Source organism: Dicentrarchus labrax, unplaced genomic scaffold (assembly GCF_905237075.1).
Source record: "Dicentrarchus labrax unplaced genomic scaffold, dlabrax2021, whole genome shotgun sequence".
NCBI classification, from domain to species: domain Eukaryota; kingdom Metazoa; phylum Chordata; class Actinopteri; family Moronidae; genus Dicentrarchus; species Dicentrarchus labrax.
In genome coordinates, this window is record NW_026136701.1 from 15,077,262 (window position 1) to 15,097,413 (window position 20,152).

A 20,152-nucleotide genomic window follows, 5' to 3' on the forward strand; every position below is an offset into this window, starting at 1 on the left:
TCCACAGAAAAGAAAACAATGAAATTAAAGACATGGTGGGAGGAAACATTTTTGCACACTAACCAAGCGTAGCTAAACAGAGAGTTTACTACCTCTTGCCCTGAACAACATCTAGAGTGTACATAATCGGAAAATGTGTAGTTCATGTGAAGTTCATTCAGGAGAGCATTATTAGGAGAGCATGCCATTATGAGGACATTAAATGAGATTCCTTCCTTGAAAACTACTGTTGTTGTTTTCCGGTTGGGACTTGAGCCTCAAAGACGGCTATTGTGCCGGAAGCCTAATGATTAAGTATTCAGGCTTCTGTCAAAATAACAGCAGATATCTTAAAGTGTCTGCAGCTGGGACGCTAGCAGATATTATGTTGCATTCTGAACTGGAAGGCACGGGCAAGAAGGGGATAACATGACAGCTGTAGCGACCCGGGATACCAGGAAGACCTAGAACCACAAACATTTGCCTTTCTGCCTCGCTGGAATCCACATTAGGAGGTCATCCGCATTACAGAAACCCCCAGATACCCAGTGACCCGGTGGCAGCTGTGCACAGGAGTTTACAGCCCAAACATAAACAAAAGATAGGGCGTTCAGGGAGGGATGGGTGCTGCCATGCATGTACAGTGTGATACTGACACACAATCCCTGAAACTGTGCCCATAGTAAATTAAACATTTCATGACAGCCAGTTCCATGGAACCAAGTACACATTTATGTATACTTACTGAGTAAGAAGGATCTTGGATAAAAAATGAGGCGAGTGGTAACATGAGAAACCCCATTTGCATCATAAATCAATCAGAATGACATCACCGGGGTCATGTGATCTTACACCAAATACTGAAATGTTTGATGTTGTCCTTGCATATGTCCCACTCAATCATGCTAAGGTCTTCTGCTCAAGTAGACCAGTGGGAGCCGAGCTTTTAAGATCAATGTAACATATGGAACACACCAAACTGAGAGGGAGTGGCGCCCAAGGGTTAGATTTTAACACGGACAGACAGCTGGTGCCACGAGCTATGACAGCATAGAATTCATATGGAATTCAATTCCCATTTTTACGGCTGTGGAATTGTGGGCAAACTGTGGAGCTTCTCTGGTAAGAACATTAAAAGGTTTTTTTTTCTTTTTCTTTTTTAATGGGTCTGCTATCAGAGAGCAGGTCCTTTTAATGAGTGGCAACGTCCAGCCAATGCTCCTCCTCACTTTAACGGCATGCTGTCTTTTAAGCCCATGTTGAACCCTCAGCCACATCAGGGACATCTGGCCCCGCCATCTACAAACATGGTCCTTAATGGGCAATTACAAAGTCCAGGGCCTGGGAATATGCTTCGATTTATAGTTCCAATGTATCCAAACCCAGAATCCTCTGTCCATCATGGCCACATTAGGTTATATGAGACAGGAGGCCCATCAGACCTAATAAGCCTTATCCTTTCCAGAGGATGGCCATTAAACTCCCCCCTACCGTGCCAGCCTAGCCATCAGCTCCCAGTCTAGTAAATTAAACAAATGAATGGCGTCCTCAGTATTACAATTAAAGCATAGAATAACATGAAACTATGAGGCTCATTAAAGCTCTACGCTATCTACACTCCAAGCAGAGCCCGGGAAAACTCAATTATAAATCATTTATAAGGCAGTCATCCAATATGTGTATTTTGTTTCACCCTTTCAATGTCAGGCTCATATTCAGTCCCACTATATGAGTGCATCTGAGCATTCTTGAAGGGAGGGTGAGAGGAAAGCAGGTTACACAGAGCCATTTTGGTTGCCCCTGACAACCCATGGCTTTTGCCAAGTTGAGCCCTCTTCATTTAAGTTCCCCTCTCCTTCATTTCACTCTTCCTCCCTCTTTTTTTCAGCTGGGGGTCTCCTGCTTTTATTAGGTTCCCTCCCCCTTTCGTTACAAACACAACCGCGTTATCCATGTCAAATCCATTGGAGACAGCCTGGGGAAGTCAATATGGAGCCAATAGATTCTCTGCTTTCACTGTGGATCTCCTAAGGCAGGGAAGGCAAACACAGCTGAAACTATCACAGACAGCTCAAAACAACTGTAACATTTTTTAAAAGGGAAAGCTAGCTGGTATTTTGGAGGAATAAAAAAAAAAACAATCCCACTACTATTTCTTCACGCAATCAGTCAAGATTTATTCAGGTGTGACCGAGATGTTCCAGTAAACTGTTTTTCTTCCTAGCAATGTGCAAGTAAATGAAAACATTTTAAAGCCCCCCGTGCTGAAATGAAAAGCTGGACAAGTGAGAGAAGAGAATGAAACTCTTTTCAGAGTGTCGGAAAGCTCAGAGCTACTGAAAAGAGGATTTTTGTACAAACACATTAATCTGTGTACTTTATTGAAGTGCTTGCGAAAAGAGAAAATTCAAATGTGAGGCAGACAAAGAACAGAACAATCAGTTGTGAAATACTTTAGTCCTCCCATTTGGGTTTGGATGCAAGAATATAAACACTGTTTTTCTTCTTAGCAGCGTGTGAAAGATCAGCTCAGGAGAGTGCAAAAAGATGTTACCAACAACATATACAATATCATGCTTTGTTTTCTGCAGCCATTTTTAGCAATTAACACCTGCCAACAGCCTTTCACCCTCCCGTCCTGAGCCGCAGGTGTGAGGAGACCAATGTGTGACCTGATGAAAGACACACTGCCAGTTTAGTGCCAAACAATAATATCCCCTCACTGATAGGCCATTCTTTATTTAGCATAGCCTAAGGAGGTATGCTTAGCCACCGCGCAGACCAACACACACTGACACCAACACTAAAAATAAACCATTACCACCAGCACAGTCCACTGGTCACACATTAAAACCACAGAAAACTAGTGATTCCCTTTCCTGATATGATAGTGAGTTTTGGAATTAAACACATCAGACAGGAAACAGGAGCGGGAAAAAGACTGAACATGGCATCACGGTTATGACGTATGAATCGCCACCTGTACAGCACTATTTCTCACACTCTTCCTTCTTCTCACCCAATGGCCAGAACTCTAGAGGTGACAGTGAATACTAACAACGTGAGCTAGTGTCTCCTGGGCTTCTGTACAGCAGGCACGGCATAGAATCATAAATGAGCGACTTTGACAGAAAACACATAGGCTTATAGAAAAAAAAGGGGGTGAAGGATGAGCAGCAGAGGAGGCAATGAATTTAGAGGTTTGGGGATTTTCGATATGACAGGGGGTAGTTATTTGCTGGCAGCAGCAAGCCCTTTACCAACAAAGGGCCTTTCATATTTCCTGTGAACAGAGACAGAGACTCCCATTAATCCCGGAGGGAGGGCTCATCTCAGGCTTCTCCTCCGCACATAAATTACTCTTCTTATGCCCTTCCTCCCATTACTGCTCAGTGTTTACAGCATAAAGAGTAAGGAAAGAAAGTAGAGGAGCCTGCCACAAATCTTTAATGTGTTAGGCCCCTCTTAAAAACAGTTATGTCAGCGCTAACTCATAACACATGTGCCAACATTTTCTTTGCTCCAAGCCACAGTCAAGAAGCTGTGGCAACCCCACTCTTTATGTCCCTCCTCTCATTCTGTCTCTCTATGTCTCATTTCTGTCCGTCTAACTCATATGGGAGGAGTGAAAAAGCTCTGCCCAGCTGTCGCATTTTTAGGCAGATGAAACCCGCTCTGACGGGCAGAGAACATGCCAATCCCCACTTATCCTGCACAGCATAGAGTTTTAACAGTGGTGCACAGCTGCCTGTGTACACATGCTTAGACCCCTTGGTGGTCTGGTGGAAGGCATGATAAGCGGCTAAGGAACCATCGTCTCACCCGTGTGGCACACTAAGAATGGATTTAAAAGTGGAGGGGCGAGAGACAGGGAAATGGAAAGACAATGAGAGAGCAAAAGGGGTAAAGAGGAAAAACGCCCACCTTTGCATGTGCCCAGTATCTGGACCGCCTTATTTCAAACAGACACAAATCAATGGTAGTGCAATTGCATTTTCCAAGCGCACTACAGACAGACCAATAAATGAAGGCTGGGGATCAGAGGATAGGCCGAGGAGAGGCTAGACACTGCATTGGCTGTTTCATAGAATGCTGTTCCAGCTGTCAGCAGGGTCCAACACCTACTGCTGCAAACACATACTCTTTAATGCCTGCAACAGCCCTGTGCATAAGGTTCTCAGCATGAGAGTGCTCCGGTTGTTAGTTTGTCTACCATTAAAAGCAACAACAGCCACACTGTTTTCTTGTGAGATTGTACCAATTATACATTATTATTATTATTATTATTATTATGTGTGGATGAATCATCTCAGCTTCATAATGGGGTGATTTTGTCAACCTTATCATTCAGGATATATATATATATATTACATGGCCATGGATTCAAGACAATGAATAATTGGTCATATTCAAGTCTGAAGTCATAAAAATGTGGCAGCATTGCATGCTTGCATGTACTATGTCTGTAGTCTACAGTCGCAAACACAAAAGTGGATTTTAGTGTACTCCATCTTGTATCATCAAATATCTATTACTGAAAGGCCACAGATTGCTTCCACACACCAACATGTAGCCTCCTGTGGGTCATGAATATTTTCTCTTTAGGTCGCTTTTATGTCTATGAAAAAAGATTATTCCAATTCAGAAGATGACAATGTGTGACTGTCAGGGCAATCAAGAATAAATTAAATGAATGTACAGCATTATAGCTCATGAATAAATATTATCTTTCAATCAACTACCCAATCTTTCAACAGATGTATAAAAGAACAATGTGTGCCAGTGTTGCCTACTACAGTCACTCTGCACAGAATAAGCCTGGTAAATGCAGAACAAAGCCTTGTTTGTGTCTTTTGACCTCAACTCTCCTAGACAACACATTCTTGGTAGGACAGAGGGGAAACATTCAAACGGGTTCACCACAGTTGTTTTTCCGCTATTTATCCAATAAGATCCCCTTTAGAAGACAAGCTGTGTGCGTGTGTGTGTGTGCAGTAGGGGTTGGGGAGTTGCTTTAAACAAACACTAAATACTGAAGTAATAATGCCATGTCAACCTGCTGGTTTATGTTCTTAGCAAGTCACCCACAGCCACTTTGTGTAGGACTGTTCCCGGCAGAAGAAGTTCTTTGTAAGCTAGTAAGAGGATTTCTTAAAGTTTATCGATTAGCTGATTCAACTGTTAAGTCACAATGTTTCTCACATATTACTGTCTCTAAAAGGAACCCTATGTTCCAGGGATGAAGATTTGGCTAATGGCTCATTCTCCATTAAAACAGGAGCTTTGACTACGAATGCATCTGTCTACTCAAACCCTAATGACTAATGGAGTGAAGGTTTGCGATTGTAATTTAAAATCCATGTCAGTCGCTGATAAAAATATCATACTAGATCAGAACATGATGAGTACAAACAAGTAAATGGAATTCATGTCCTTATCCATTACTAACCTCCGTAACCACAGCAACACTTGAACAAACCAAAAATGGTGCCACCAATAGCTTTTTACAGTAAAGGCTTTTTTCAGCTTGGCTTGATTGCTCAAACAACCAAAGGTGTGATTTTATCCATCAGGTTGTGATAAACCGACAGTGACTTCATGTGCTTTTCCTCCTGACAAATTTAGTGCCTTTAAGGAAAGTGCTCAGTGTTAAGTGCAGCATTTGGTCTCAGACCACAAAAGGGGCCACAATGGGAGCAACACCAGTGGAAAGGCAGCGCCTGGATTGAAAATGTGAGGATGTTACATCTCATCTCTCTCTCTCTCTGTGAGTAACCGGCATCTTTTCTGGAAAAGGGCAGTTTACACCTTAAAAGGAGGAAGACAGCATAAAGAAGGCAAGCTCTAAGTATTATGCTGCCGACTTCTAGACTCAAATCCAGCACGCATTTTCAAGCTTTTTTTTAAGTATTTGGTGGTTATCCTCTTTTGTAACTGAACTGTATGTGAGCTTTAGCTTTTGAGTGACAACTTTATTTGGCTGCAGCGTGATCATACCCTAAGTGCCTGTTTCCCCAATCAGCTGGCACCCACTTGTCCACAGTCCCTGCTCGAGGTATAAGCTTTTGCGATATGCAGCTTTTCAGGTCCAAAATAGCCCTCCCACTCATACGTACCATACGTGGTCCTCAGGCAAAGATAAAGATTCTCCATTTTGCACACGCACTCTACATTTTGATAAGAAGTCCACCTGAGCACGCAAATAAGTCTCCCCAACACACGAGTATGCACTGGATTTACAAACCACATTCCCAAGCACACAAAAAACTCATGCATTAGTCCTTTTACCTCATCCTCTGGCTATCTCGCTGCAAATAAACAAACACTTGAAAAATTTAACAAGCTTCTCTAAATTAATACCACAGAGGATGGCTGAAGCCGCATCAGTGATTCGGTCTCTGTTGCTCTCTAAATGAGGTTATAGCTAAGCCCATCTGAATTTTGTAAAGTATATGTATGAATGGAACAAATGTACAATATTAAAAAATGTCCTTTAGGTTGGACCTCACTGGGGATGTCCTCTAATAACAAAAACACATTTATGGTACAAGTTCTCTGTTTTCATCTATTGCTTATTTCCACTGGGATGTGATTGTGGTCCTATGTACAAACAATACATCAGGCAGAGATAAGCTTCTCCAGAGTCAATAAAAATGGTTTTAGTTGAACCCCATAAGGGACCGGCTATGATTATAAACAAGAGTAGCGAAGCTGGAAAAATAACATCATAGCATGTTGATCCAATATAAATGCATGCCTCCCTTGCCTCCCACCAGGTTTTACAGACTGGGAGCTCTGAGGGAGGACTGGGCTAAAGAAACATGTGCTCAATCTTCTCTGTTTCTCCGCAGTCCGCACAACATTCTTCGCATGCTTCATTTTATACAAATAGTTTTCTGCCTGTTCAGCTTTCCTCCTATGTCTTACAGCTACAAATGTACACGTAAATTACAAGCAAAGACCTCAAATTACAAAATTTGTCTAGCAGTTCAAATCGCCTTTGAAAAAAAAAAAAAACTTTGATTAGGGATTCTGAGTCTCCGAAATCCTTCATCTGATAATAATGACCTCAGTTCAAGATGTGCTGCTGTAACGTGTTTTGTGCTCCAAGTGTTAATCCTTCAGGCATTTCACGCACTGCACCCTGATCTCTCCCAAACACATTCAGGGGAGCATTATGATTCAGTGTAACTCCTGCTGTATGTGCTCTCAGTTTCTACTTTGGCAGAAGACAATTGGTCAAAGAGTATAAAAAAAGTAATGATTTAAATGAAAGAGAAAACTGGAGTATGAAGTTGCCCCCTGGGTTTGATTCAAAGCCCAGCTCCTTAATAAGCCCAATTCATTTTCCTCCTGGGTCTGGCTTCCTCTATCACTAGTGACAGGCGTGAAAGGTCAATAACCTTGGCTCATAGCCCTCATATGGTTAGCAATGCCATAAATTAATGGTTGAGGCCGTTATTCCAAACTCTTCGAGTCAGCCGAACGAAGCTTATCTTCTACAAAAGGTCACAGTGCTTAGAACACTTAGTGTGAGAGTGAAGGCCTGACACGGGATCTATAGAAGATTGACTGTATTGCACTCTGGTGGAATCAGATGAAAGGTAGGTGGGATGCTGGTAAGCGTTCGAAAACCTGTGATACTGTTATCAAGCTTACACAATGTGCATGTTAAAAACATAAACTTCTAAAACATAAAAAAAACCCTTTGTGTAAGTTTACAGAAAAAAAATTCTCTTTATTAAGCACTATTTTTGATTTTAACATTGACTCAAATAATAATGGGAACTTAATTTATTTTTTTATTATGGTTACAAACCACAGTACGGCCCTACAAAAAGTACTACCTTGAAAGTTTTTGTTGAGACTACTTTTCCTCCAAACACCAGGAGATTAGACTCTCCTGGCAGCAGGGATTTTCTGGTGGTTTTTATGGCCTTGATCGCTTCATCATATTGATCAAATTTGTACAGTTACCTTCGAATGCTACAACTAGGATTTACTCATAATGTGTTTTTGATGGTCTCCCTCAATTTATAATCTAAAAGTTTGTTAGCAAAAGAATGTGACCCTTATTGGACTGAATTGGACTGAATTGGATTGGATAAACATATTTCCTCTTCCTCGCCATCACGTTATTTTTTTTTTTTTTTTTTTACTCAATTTGCAATTTAGGGAGAAATGAGTAGTGTTCGGCTTAATGCAACTGATCTCCTGTTAATCCAAACACTGCAAGATCATTGTCATGTATGAATGACAGTTCAGTTATGAATGCAAATATTGATTTTAATACAATTAAATCGTGCAGCTCTAATGGACAGCAGCTACGAGCTCACAATCTCACAGATGCAGATTCTACCTGAACTGGAATAAAATGGCAAAATGGAGAACAAAAGAAAACAAGAAACTAGTTATGAGGGTTAAGAGGCCCAGATATTTTATTTGAGACTTGGAACAAACTACAGATTTGATAAACTGTCAACATTTGACTTAACATTTGCCAAGTAGCGAAAAGGAGAACTTTTTTAAATGTTGGCTGACATGTTAGTTATAAGAGCTGAAAAATATAAAAAAAAAACATTTGTGAAGACAGAGGCTTGATTAATGAACACAGCAACTCTTCCTAAGATGATTTGATTTCTTTTTCATTGTGAGCCCAACTTCAATCAGAAAGTAATGTACAACAAGAGAAATTTGGATCAAAATTTTGATCAAAATTTGCACTGTTATGCCATATGCATTTGTCTTACCCACCCCATTGGTGCCAATTTGCCAAAAACACAAGTTTATTTTATGCAAGCCAGACTCAACATGTTTGGAGAAATTAGCAGACCTTCATCTTGTAGCGGCAGTTATTCCCTTCAGTAAGAATCCACCCCCCTCCAGTTCATCCTGCTGAGCAGGCAGTGCTACAGGAAATAAAGTGGCGACATGCTGCACGCTCTTTAATGCCTCAGTAAATATCGACAGAGGCAGAGATAATATAAACTCAGACAATGTGGGCCGCAGAGCGATATGTTGCTCACTGCCATAGTGTGCACTCAAATGGAGGCAAGAAATTGCTGCAGGTCAATCATAATATCTACGTGGTGATGGCAGACACTAGTGTCAGCATGGCCTGGTGACAGTAGATCACTAAAGACAAGTAATATGGTGGGCTATCTATGCTTATCTGATGAGCCAACAGTTTTGGGGGTTCCCAATCACAAATCCAATTAAGATTAAACTAAGAGACTTATTTACTATAAATAAAAGTAATGATGTTCTTTATTTTAAGACACGCAATAAATAGAAATAACTATCACTCCGCAGGTCCCTGGAATTATATGATCAATCAATAGTGAATGGGACTTTATTTGTATCCTGTCTCACAAAAAGGCACGGACACACCAAGCGCAAGAGCAAAAAAAAAAAAAGTATTATAAGAAAAAAAAACAAAAAAACACCACAAGCGCCTCAGACAGCCATCTATCAAAACTATTACCAACACCACTGAAATCGCACATCACACTCATGACTGAAGCCATGAAGCAACCAAGGTCACTCCAAGAAAGAAACTCAGTTGTAGAATAAAGAACTAAATGCTACAGTAGTGTCCTTGCATTGCTCAATTAAGTCACATCAATCATTGTATATAGCCATGGGAGCTCCTCCATCTTAAAGCTTGCGCGTGGCGGGGGGAAGGGAAAGGGAAAGGAGTAGTGGTGGTGGTGATGGAGGCTTGGATAAAAGGAGAATGTCACAGGATACAACCTAGCGACTCATCAGAGGGCCAGTGTCCGGAGAGGCGCTGGTGCGTTGAAACTGAAGCCTTCGCCGGAATACAATAGTTGGCGTGGCCCGCAGGAGGTAGACGTCTCTTCCCAGGCAGGATATTGGCCTTTGTGAACATGGTCACAGTATCTGGGTCAATTAACGTGTCCCTGCTTCAAATATCTCTTTTGTTGTCAGAGGAATAATAGTGTGCCAATTCATGTAGCCTCTTGAACACAGCATGAGGTTTAAAAATGTGAACTATGTGTGTCACTTGCATACAGAAAAAAGGCTAAACACAAGGCCGGTCCTGTTTCTATTTTCTACATTTACTCAAACTATCTCATTAATATATTCATTTGAGTATTAGCTTCCCTGTTTGACCCTGCCCACAAAGACGCTGTGTCTGCCTGTTGTTTGTCATTCAGTGCTGTTGAATCTACTGTACATCTGGGCAGCTACTGAATGCACTCTTGTCTAAAAGCAACAAAGCTGAGACTAAATGAAGCTTAATATATTGCCTCACGAACGAAAGATTTTACGAGAGAGAGAAAGTAGTCGGGACTGGGAGTGGCCTCCCTTCGAAAACGTGAAGCGGAGGCTCTCTATACTCTCATCTAACTTAACTTAATGAGAAAAACAAGCACAGCGCAGAGAAAAACTGTGGGCAAAATCGAACGGGGGTATTGCACAATAAACAGCTGGGGCAACACTGCAAACAGTGCTTTCTTTGTAGAGACAGGACCTGTGAAAGAGATATGGAGTTGTTTGCTCTACCAGCCAAAAAAGGCTGTCCCACAGAAGAAAAATGGCACTGAAATCCACAAATCAGTCCCTAGAAAAGTAAACAATCCACTCCATAGGGCTGATGAATTGTCTTCTTGGTGCAAGCTGGCATTTTCTTTTCCACACTGGTTCTAGCATTTCACTTGTGAAAAATAACACTAGCCTAGTTATAAGAAGGCATATATGCAGAAAAAGCCAGGTCAATACAGCTATTTATACACGGCCTCATTACATAGCAGGGTCATTTTATGCACTTCATGGGTGTTCTTCACATTAAATAAAACACATCCGAATCAACGTGCCAGCCAAGCCACACCACAGTCCCGAAGAATGACTCCAGCTCCCTCTCATGTTATGACCAACCGCAAACAGGAAAGGATTATTTTAGAAGAATAAATAAATCTTTCCTCTTTTGACAGTCTCTTAGAGGGAAGCACACACATCAATTTTAAAACCTTAGTAATACGGCATCACGGATGGAGGGACCCAGGTGTGGTCTAGAACCAAATAACCTATAAAACCCCTCTAACCTTCACACGACTGTGTGAAGGAGCAATACAGTGAAAGGTCTGCTTTTCAGACCTGTATCCAGACCCAATACATCATTATAGACAATGAATTTTGATTAAGCAAATCTAGTTACACGCAACCTTGTGAAAAACAAATGACAATCTACATTTAACCATTTAATAATACAGCATGGTCTGACTGCTGATTTTCAGTCAAATCTGTGTTGATAGAGGCATTCTAGGTCAATTAGTCTCAACCAACAGATAGTTACAGAAGTCTGTTACCAGGAGCCGCCCATACACTTCTAAGAGCCGTCTGGGTTGAACAAGCTAATTATATGCCAAGGACAAACCCCCCGCGCACACACAGACGCATGAGAGAGGGACACGTTAACTACTGGCCAATGTCAGAGCCACAGACTGTTAGGTGGCAATAGCACAGGGCAGGGCCTGTAGCTGATAAGAACGATATGAACAGAGGTGATGAGAAGCCATCAGGATAATGTCAGTCCTCTACAAAAATACTTTATCTACATTTAGGCATTGTTCGAGTACCTGTGTGCCTCCAAATACGTAGGGATTATTTTCAGACTCCTTGGTTTGATGAAGACCTTTGAGCCTAAAAAGGTCAGACATAAATAAAATATGTCCTATCGTCGCATGCCACCCAGCAGGCTCAGCAAGCACACCCACAAATGAGACACAGATGGGTGCACTTGCTTTAATACGCCAACATTATTATTTCACTTTTATGTTATAGCCTTAGGACTGCAACGGAGCTGTGATCTTCTGACAAATGGCTTTGGTGGTCCTACCACGAACACTCAACCAACTCTGCTTCCTTGTTATACTGTAGGCAAACTGCATCAAAGGCCGCTTCCCGTAAAACCATATACTGCCAAGATTCAATCTGCCGTCACAATATGTGGTGGTTATCTAGGCCATGGCGCTCCCGGGAAAAAAAATTCACTGTGACAAGAAGATGAAAATAAATGTATGCAGGCTGATAACAATAAAGAATAAAACAAATTCAACCCCAACCTGCCAGTGATGTTTTAGCTGGGAATTGGAGTGCAGCCTTCATTACAACATATTGATCACTGCAAACAAAGACCCTGGATTCATTGATCCACTTCCAGAAGGAAAAAAAGAAGGGGGATGGGGGCAATGAACTGCTCCTGCAAACAAACTTACAGTGAAACCGCTGCCTTAGCTCATAAAAATTAAGGAGTGCTGGAGTTTGAAACCCCACCAAAACGAGAAAGACGGTCATGGGGTTACTCTTGATGTCCCACAATGACAAAGAGAATATGTGAAACATGGAGCAGCAGCTATACAACTGAAGGGAAAGAACTTCAGAGTCTCATGTTTCTCTTCATTTTTCTCATCTGTTGCATGACGGTTCCTCTGTGCTTATGGATCCCATCTTGAATGGGAATTTGAATATTAAGAAAGTCATGTTTGGCTGTTGAATTATTCAGCATTGGCATAGACATCAATGCAGACCTCATACACCTCAAACATAAAGATCTGAATGGCAGACAATCTTTTTCTAACACTATGGGCTTCAGCACATATTCTATCCCAGGCTATTCCTCGAAGTTATCAACAGATACTGAATATTTCAATAAACAACACAGCTGCATAAAATTGAAATTCTGCTATGTTCCAGAGACAGTGCCTTACAGTCCTTCCCCTGTACCACAAGGGCCGTAATTGTTATTTACTGTCCATCATACTGACAAACTTACTACGCAGACTGCCTGAAAACCTGGGGTTTTGCCTTTTGTCTGTTTCTTGAGGTGATGAATGATCGACTTTGTAGGTCACAACAACTTGAGGTAGGGGTGCCGTGCATTTGTGGCCTCCCTGTTGACAGGTCAGGACCTCTTTGGCTGGTTTTTCATTCATCTGTACCTCACCAGGAAACCCCCACCAGCCTCATCCCAAATCCGTGGGCAGGGAAAAAAAGAGTATGTTGCTGAGCACTTGGCCCAGTTTACAGGAGAGGGTCGACCAGGGTCACGTCTCACCAAACACTGGGGCCCCTTAAACACATCTGAGTGGCCCCAGCTGCACCCAGGGCCATCTGAATCTTAACAGAGCGCAGAGAACCAGAACAACATAAAAATGGGTTCAGTCAGTGCAAAATGCAGGATTCTGTGAATACCATGTTTTTCTTGTCAAAAGGGTGAAATTTAGTTTGTTTAAAAGGTCTGCCTTAGACAAACATAGCAAAGAGAGGTAATTATACTTAATGATAGATTTACTGAAAATACTGAGACATATATAGCCCAGGAGAGCTTTCCAGTTCATGTACTCATTGCTGACGTTGACATTAATTATTTCAATCACATTATTAAACTGGTCAACTGTAAATCCCTCCCCCCAACTCATCTCTGGAGTCAGCTCACTGGACCCTCTTGACACGCTCGCATTTAAAGTACTTGAACCAAGGCTAAAGCAGACTATAGACATACTTCTCTTTCATCACCAGAGCTCACATAATTGTAAAGAAGGAGAAGTAAAACACGGAGCTGCGGGGTGGGGGAATGAAAAATGAAAGCAGAATAGATGGTTGGGGGTGGGGATGGCAGAACAGCAGCATAAGAGAGTGTATTAAGCTCAATTAGGCTTTTGGGCTTTTCATTAACCCAGTTTTTAGGGAGGGAAACCTCTGCTGAATAATGCTGCGACTGACTCACTTTGCAACCCTGCTTTAAAGGCCTCATCTGGAAAAAAAAAACTGCACAATGTGTGTCAGCTCTCCAAAGCCACCAGAATTCCATTAGACACCCAGGGGCAAACCACCCGCAGCCACAGCCTACCTGAAATTAAATGCAATTTAGTAAAACAAGTCACTTTATCCAGCAACTAAACAAGATAAGAGGAAGCACTACACACATGTTTAAATACTTAAGCTGCTTTCATCCTGTATGAGGGTCTAATAATAAATGACAATGTTTGGTCGTTTCTCTCCACTCAGTATCAGGCCAGAGCAAATATTCAAATATATTAAAAACAAGGTCATATAGGCCCCAGAGGGTAGACAGAGGGTAACCTCTTAAGCCTGATGCGATTTTGCATCTGCAAACAATAAACGTAACCTCCCTTTAATGGATCATTGGAGAAGAGTTCTCATACAGGAACAATTGTCCTTCCTGGCTTTTCTCTGTGCTTCTCTGCCAAGCAACTTTTAAGTGATGCATTTTATCAAATCTATCAAGAATCAATGGGCCATCAGTTGGCCAGCTAACAGTTGAAGTCTAGTTTACACCCCCTGGAATGTCAGTAAATCTTACAATCAAAAAGCTATGCTAACTGGCTGGCCACGATTGCATCATCAAATCTGCAGGATGTCTTTGGTTTAGCATATACAATGTCAGCTGTTTACATGTGAACTGACACCATTTCCAGGATTTACAGACCCCAGGATGTGTATTAGATTAATCAATAACAAAGAAGAGACTGCAATTAGATGGGACAAAGTTATCTTAACAGCTCACCCCTGCCACATCTCTTGCATATTCTGGGGTCAAAAGCAATACAATATGAGCAAATGACTCATATTACTGACACCTTACAAAATGAACGGATAGTATTACACTGACATTCAAGCAGATCCTATTTAAAACAAGCTAACTACCAACCAATAACTTAAGGAGGAGTTTATGCATACTAGAATTAACTGACTGGGTTATTCATAATATCACAATGGCTAAGGCTATGTGCTATGTTGTAACATGTTCATGCTTCCAGGTACAGTTAATAACAATGACTCGAACAAGATTAATTCAGTGTCTCTCTATTCATTATCGAAGGCTTTTCAGGGCACAATTGACAAAGTTAATGAAATGCAAGGAAACTTAAAGTATTAGCCCGCTACATGTGGCTATAGAAACATCAATTTGAAAAAAAAAAAAAAAAAAAATCAGCTCGTGGTCAAAAACAATATCCCCAAACAGCATGGTGAAAGCAAAGTTGAAAAACTCCAGGCGTACTCTCCACACTGTGGGGGCTTTGTCTTTCAAAACATGCCACAGGAGCTTTTCATTAGAGAATGCAGTTTCATTAACATCATCCCACGCTGCTGAGCCCTGCTGCATTACAATGACACAGGAGTGCCCCTCTCTGTCAAGGAAATCTCCACAGAGCAACAACTCGCTGGGGGAGGGGAAGGAAGAGAAAAGAGGAGAGGGGAAGCGCAGGGGGGGCAAACAAAAGGGAACCTGATTACCCCCGGTCACGGCTCATCCACAAGCCAACAGAGGGAAATCTATCACCTGCAGGATCAAACGGAAACTTGTGCACAAGGTAAAGCCCAGTGAAAGCTGTACCCACCCATCTAAGCACTCCCATCCCTCTCTCCTTTCTTCTCTCGTCACTGCTCCCCCTCCCTCCACCTCTCTGACTCACACCAACGGCAACGTGCAAGTTTTAGGCACACACTGTGAAATCCAACACAAATGAGAATGTTTTCTCGTCCAAATGACCTCAAGGCTCTAACCTATCTAATAGCACACTGGTGATATATTCCAGTTTTTATTACCGTCTGTAGGCCCGCGTACCGTTTCACAGTAGCTGCATCCTCATTTTGCCAATATTAAACTCCAAAGAGGCAGTATTGGTCATGCCTGCTGCAACGTAATGGACTACTGCAAAAAAATCATTATTTTTCACTTTCTTGTTTGCACCAGGTTATGGGTTATAAAAAATATAAACCTACTACAGCCAGGTCTCCCACAGAAGGACAATTGCTGTAACAAAGATATTTAAAATGCTTTTATTACTGCCATTGGATGGGTTTAGCAGTGTAACATTACAATTGAACACATTACCATATGACTTTTGCAGGAACCTTTAGGCATAACAGACAGAAATCTTTTTCTACATATCGCATAAATCTGTACTGAAGTGATATTAAATGAGGACAAGACAAATGCAAAATAATGACATATGATAGTGGAACTAATTCCATGCAGCACAAGGCATTGAATGTTTAATAGCTAGGTTATTTGCTTGATTAAAGTTGCATAAGTATTCAAATCTGTGTGTAATTGATTTTTATTCATTGCAACAAGAAGGGCCCCCAGTGCAATCAACAAAGTTTCCCTACTTTTAATGACAAAGCCAGCCAGTTAATATTCGTCTCAACAAAATGCAAATTACAAACACACTAAGTGTTTAGCCACAATGTACGAACTAGCATTTAAGCAACAGTCTGCTTATGTTTGTGAGAAAAAAAGACAGCACGTAGGCAAAATGGACAGGAGCTATATAAAGTTGAACCACATTTGAGCTGGTTTACAAGGCAAACTACACGACTTGCAATACCACACAGCTATACTGTAGCTAATTGTTTAAATATGTCAGGCTTGGTCTGATCCTCCCTGAAATGTAACACATGGAGGCAAGCACGCACTGCTGATACACATGCCGACACACACACACACACACTCACAGACATAACAAGCATCGAGCACAGAACAGAACTAGAAAAATTTCACCACTTACCGTTAAAAAGGGGCTGTCCTTTCTCTGTGATATCTGGCACCACAACCTTGTATACATCTTCAGAGAAGCCTGGCCTGCATGGTGGGGTGCCCCTGCCCTCTGCTGCAATCTGTGATGGTGGGGGGGAGGGCAACAATGAGTCATAAATCAACCTTCAAAAATGCACTCTGTTGCCTCCAAAAAACCTCTTGGTCACGTTCTGAAGTCCCCACCGTTGTACAAAAGCATCTGTTGTTTTTATAGCGAGGACCGCAATTAGGATAATGAGGCCAAAAGGGTTAAGCATTAGCCAAAAAGCATGGCTAGGCAAGAACAAGCTCCATTTGTCCCCCTAGAGGGGCCCAGGCACAGGGAAAGGGTTATGACCAACTCTCTTGGACGGCCCCTCTGATCAACACACTACTCTGGACAAACACTCCACTTTGATGTACAGGAACAAGGAAATAAAAAGTAAATGCTAACGATCTACTGTTGTGGGAATAAACATTTATGAGTACATGTCTGGGGGGGAGAGAAACTAGAAATAACAACTGCTGATGTCTAAAGAAACTGCAAGGCTGATCAATAGAGTGCTTTTTTTTTTTGGCTTGGTTTTGAAAAGGAAAACTATGGCTTAGTGTGTCAACACAAAAGATTTAGAGAATAATGGGGCATGTTGCAAAGAAAAAAACATCTGCGAATCGCTAGTGTTTCCGACAAAAAGCATGGGTTTTGACCAAGAAAGAAAGAAATCACTAACAGCGAGAAATCACAAACAGAGCATAACTGAAGAAAAACGCTCTTGGTGTCCGGGCATGTCCAGATATATATACTCCATCACACAACCTCAGCATTGATTCAGCTGTTCGGAACAAGAGGCCTGGCCCTGTTTCTTTGCATGCACTCTCTCTCTAAAAAGAATGTAAAACGAGAGGAGTCCTTCTGAAAAAGAGCATTGTGGGTATCCGTGCCACTTGCCATTCTTAATCAGAGGAATTTAAATGGAAAATGCTTGCAGACTGGAGGGGGGAGGAGCAGAGCAAGAATTCTAGCACATTACAGCAACAGCACCAGGATGTACATTTTTAGACTTAAGTGTTAAGACAGACGCCAGTTCTTTACAACAATTTTATCAGCTGCTAAAACTGCAAGTGTGTGTGTGTGTGGCTGCTGTTCTGTGGTTGACACAGTTCTCATAAAGTAGCCACACATTCAAGGAAATCATTTTGATAAAAAAAAAACACATATAGTTTCTATCCCCTGTGGTTGGTCAGCAATCATTACTCCATCACTGTTAGATGTAGTTAGGTCATACATATGGGCAGACTGTATTAAAGCACGGTACTTTTCATTGTTGCTCATAGCGGTTTTTTAACAGAGAGGCAATTAAGTCGCCGGGGGGGGGGGAGACACGCTGCAGCAATCTACATAAATATTAAACATAAAAAAAACTAAATATAACCAAGTGAGAACTGCGTTAATGTGGGCCTGTATCGACCAACTTCCAGACAATAAAAGACTCAGCGAAACACACGAACTCTTAAATTAGGCCACGCCATTGCACATTTGAATTAATTTAAACGTGCGTATCGGTTTTTTTAAATATTTTTAATAACGCAGCTATCACGTCGTGGGCTTACAATGAAAAGAACCGATAGCTAGTAGTAGTTAACCGGTAGAATTACAGTCCGTGCTGGACCCCTAGTTCATCGTTCATTTTTAGGTACATTTCCCAAAGTGCTCGCCGTGTAAAGTGCCTGTCGGACGGCTAGCAGCTCGACCGGGCTCGTAACTCAACAAACAGCGTCGCCACAGAGCCAACTAGCATCTAAACTGTCCGGTGTTAACTCCTCTCGAAACCGCTCTCTGAACATTACATTACCTGCAGTCCTGCCAAGACCGCCAGCAGGAACAGACCGCTGCCCTCGTGTAGTGAGTACATTGGTACGCCCGAGTACTGCTTAATTTTCCCCACTTCGGAATCCGTGTAAATGGGGAAAAAAAAAAAAACAAGGAATGAGGAAAAATTAAAAAAAAAAAATACAAAAAAGGGAATATCCTTCTGGCTCAAGTGTGGCCGCGGTGGAGAAAAAAAAGGGGTCCCTCTACGACAAAGGCAGGAGCAGCAGGAGGAGCGGCGGCGGCGGCAGCATGTAGCAGCAGCCTCCTGTTTTATCTATCCACAGTCAGTACTGAGCGAGAGCGGTGCCTGGTACTGAGGCTGCTGCTGCTCCCTCCCATCCAGTCCAACACAAAAACAAAAAAGAGCCCCGGCAGCCACTAGTCTATAAAACCGCCCATCTCACTGTCTCTCCCTACTGGTCACACAGCCAATTTCACTGCAGGGACGGGAGCGGGGTCCCCTATGTTAACCATCATCCCAAATGACAGAGAATTATAATATTCACACATAACAGTTGGGTTCATTCACAGTGTGTGGTAGTCAGTGGATTATGGTAGTCTTATTTTACATCATGCCCCCCCCCACCCCCTTATAGCCTATTATCTTGTATCTTTATTTCAAATGTGGCTGTTATATTATAGGACACTAAAAAACATTATTATGTCTGTCAGCCTTTAACATGTAGTAGCTTAAACTGCTGATCAGGCTTTTTTAACCTGATCTAAACTTTATAATATCAACGATCGCAGTAACCACTAAGCTGTCCTTCCAGTCCAAATTAAATTAACTCCTGAAACACAATGTCTCGCAGTTTTAGATTACAATACCCTCCAGTAGTTTTCAACATTTTAAGGTCAGTTTGAGGTCACCGTTTATTTGCTTATTGTCTGGTTTCACTGACTCATGCGCATTGTATTGAAATGAGACTCCCACCTGATACATTATCAAAACAGATATTGCTGTATGTGGACTACTACTGGGGATTGCCAGTGTTTTAGTGTAACATTTTGAAATTTGATGTTGTTCTTTCTGATCACAATACACTGCATTATCTATATTGCTTTTTATTCGGTCTCTATGGTTATTAGCACCAGACTCCTCTGAGAAAAACACAGTTTTTGAATGGCAGTAACTCAGGATTCAATCAGTTGTCTCTCAGCCTGCACGGAGAGTAGCCCGGACTATATTGATTATTAGGTGGGAGATTTTGATCATGCTACCCTCAGATAATGGCTAATAATGGTGCTAATTCTGTGTGTGTGTTTCCCTTCCTCTCTCTTTCACTCGAGTAGCCTACATGCATGTCGTCTCCCTCGTTGCTGCAGAATAAGCTCACTGTTTTGCAAATGACAGTATCACCGTGGAATTTGGGATTTTGCATTCTATCCATTCATCTTCACTTAAGTCTAGAGTCTGTAAGTAAAGCTTTTTTCATGTTCCACTAAAATATGCAATGAATAATTCCCTTGCATTATCTTCTCATGTGATACAGCCTGATGAAGGTTAAATTACCTCAGTAGTACTACTGACACCTAATTAACTATCAAGAAATGGTTGTGTGGAATAGATTGCATCTGTGACACTGAGATATTTCAGCTTGGTAGACAAGACAAATACTTATTCCATCTCCAAATTATAAACAAGTGCTGACTTTTGGTTCACCTCCTCTTGGGCAATCTGTTGTTTTCCAAGTTATTGGCGTTTTGAGGTGCATGTGAGTATGTGATGG

General features: G+C 41.7%; 1 protein-coding gene across 1 annotated transcript in view; it reads right to left on the minus strand.

The window, feature by feature from the left end:
- cdh2 (cadherin 2, type 1, N-cadherin (neuronal)) overlaps positions 1-18,763 on the minus strand; it is a 59,650-nt gene extending 40,887 nt beyond the window's left edge. Inside the window, exons 1-2 of the mRNA XM_051419625.1 lie at positions 18,403-18,763; positions 16,542-16,650 (exon numbers count right to left, since the gene is read on the minus strand). Coding sequence (XP_051275585.1) covers positions 16,542-16,650; positions 18,403-18,462 — 169 coding nt within the window. The 5' untranslated portion in view covers positions 18,463-18,763. The remainder of the gene's footprint in view (positions 1-16,541; positions 16,651-18,402) is intronic.
- Positions 18,764-20,152: the final 1,389 nt, after the last annotated feature.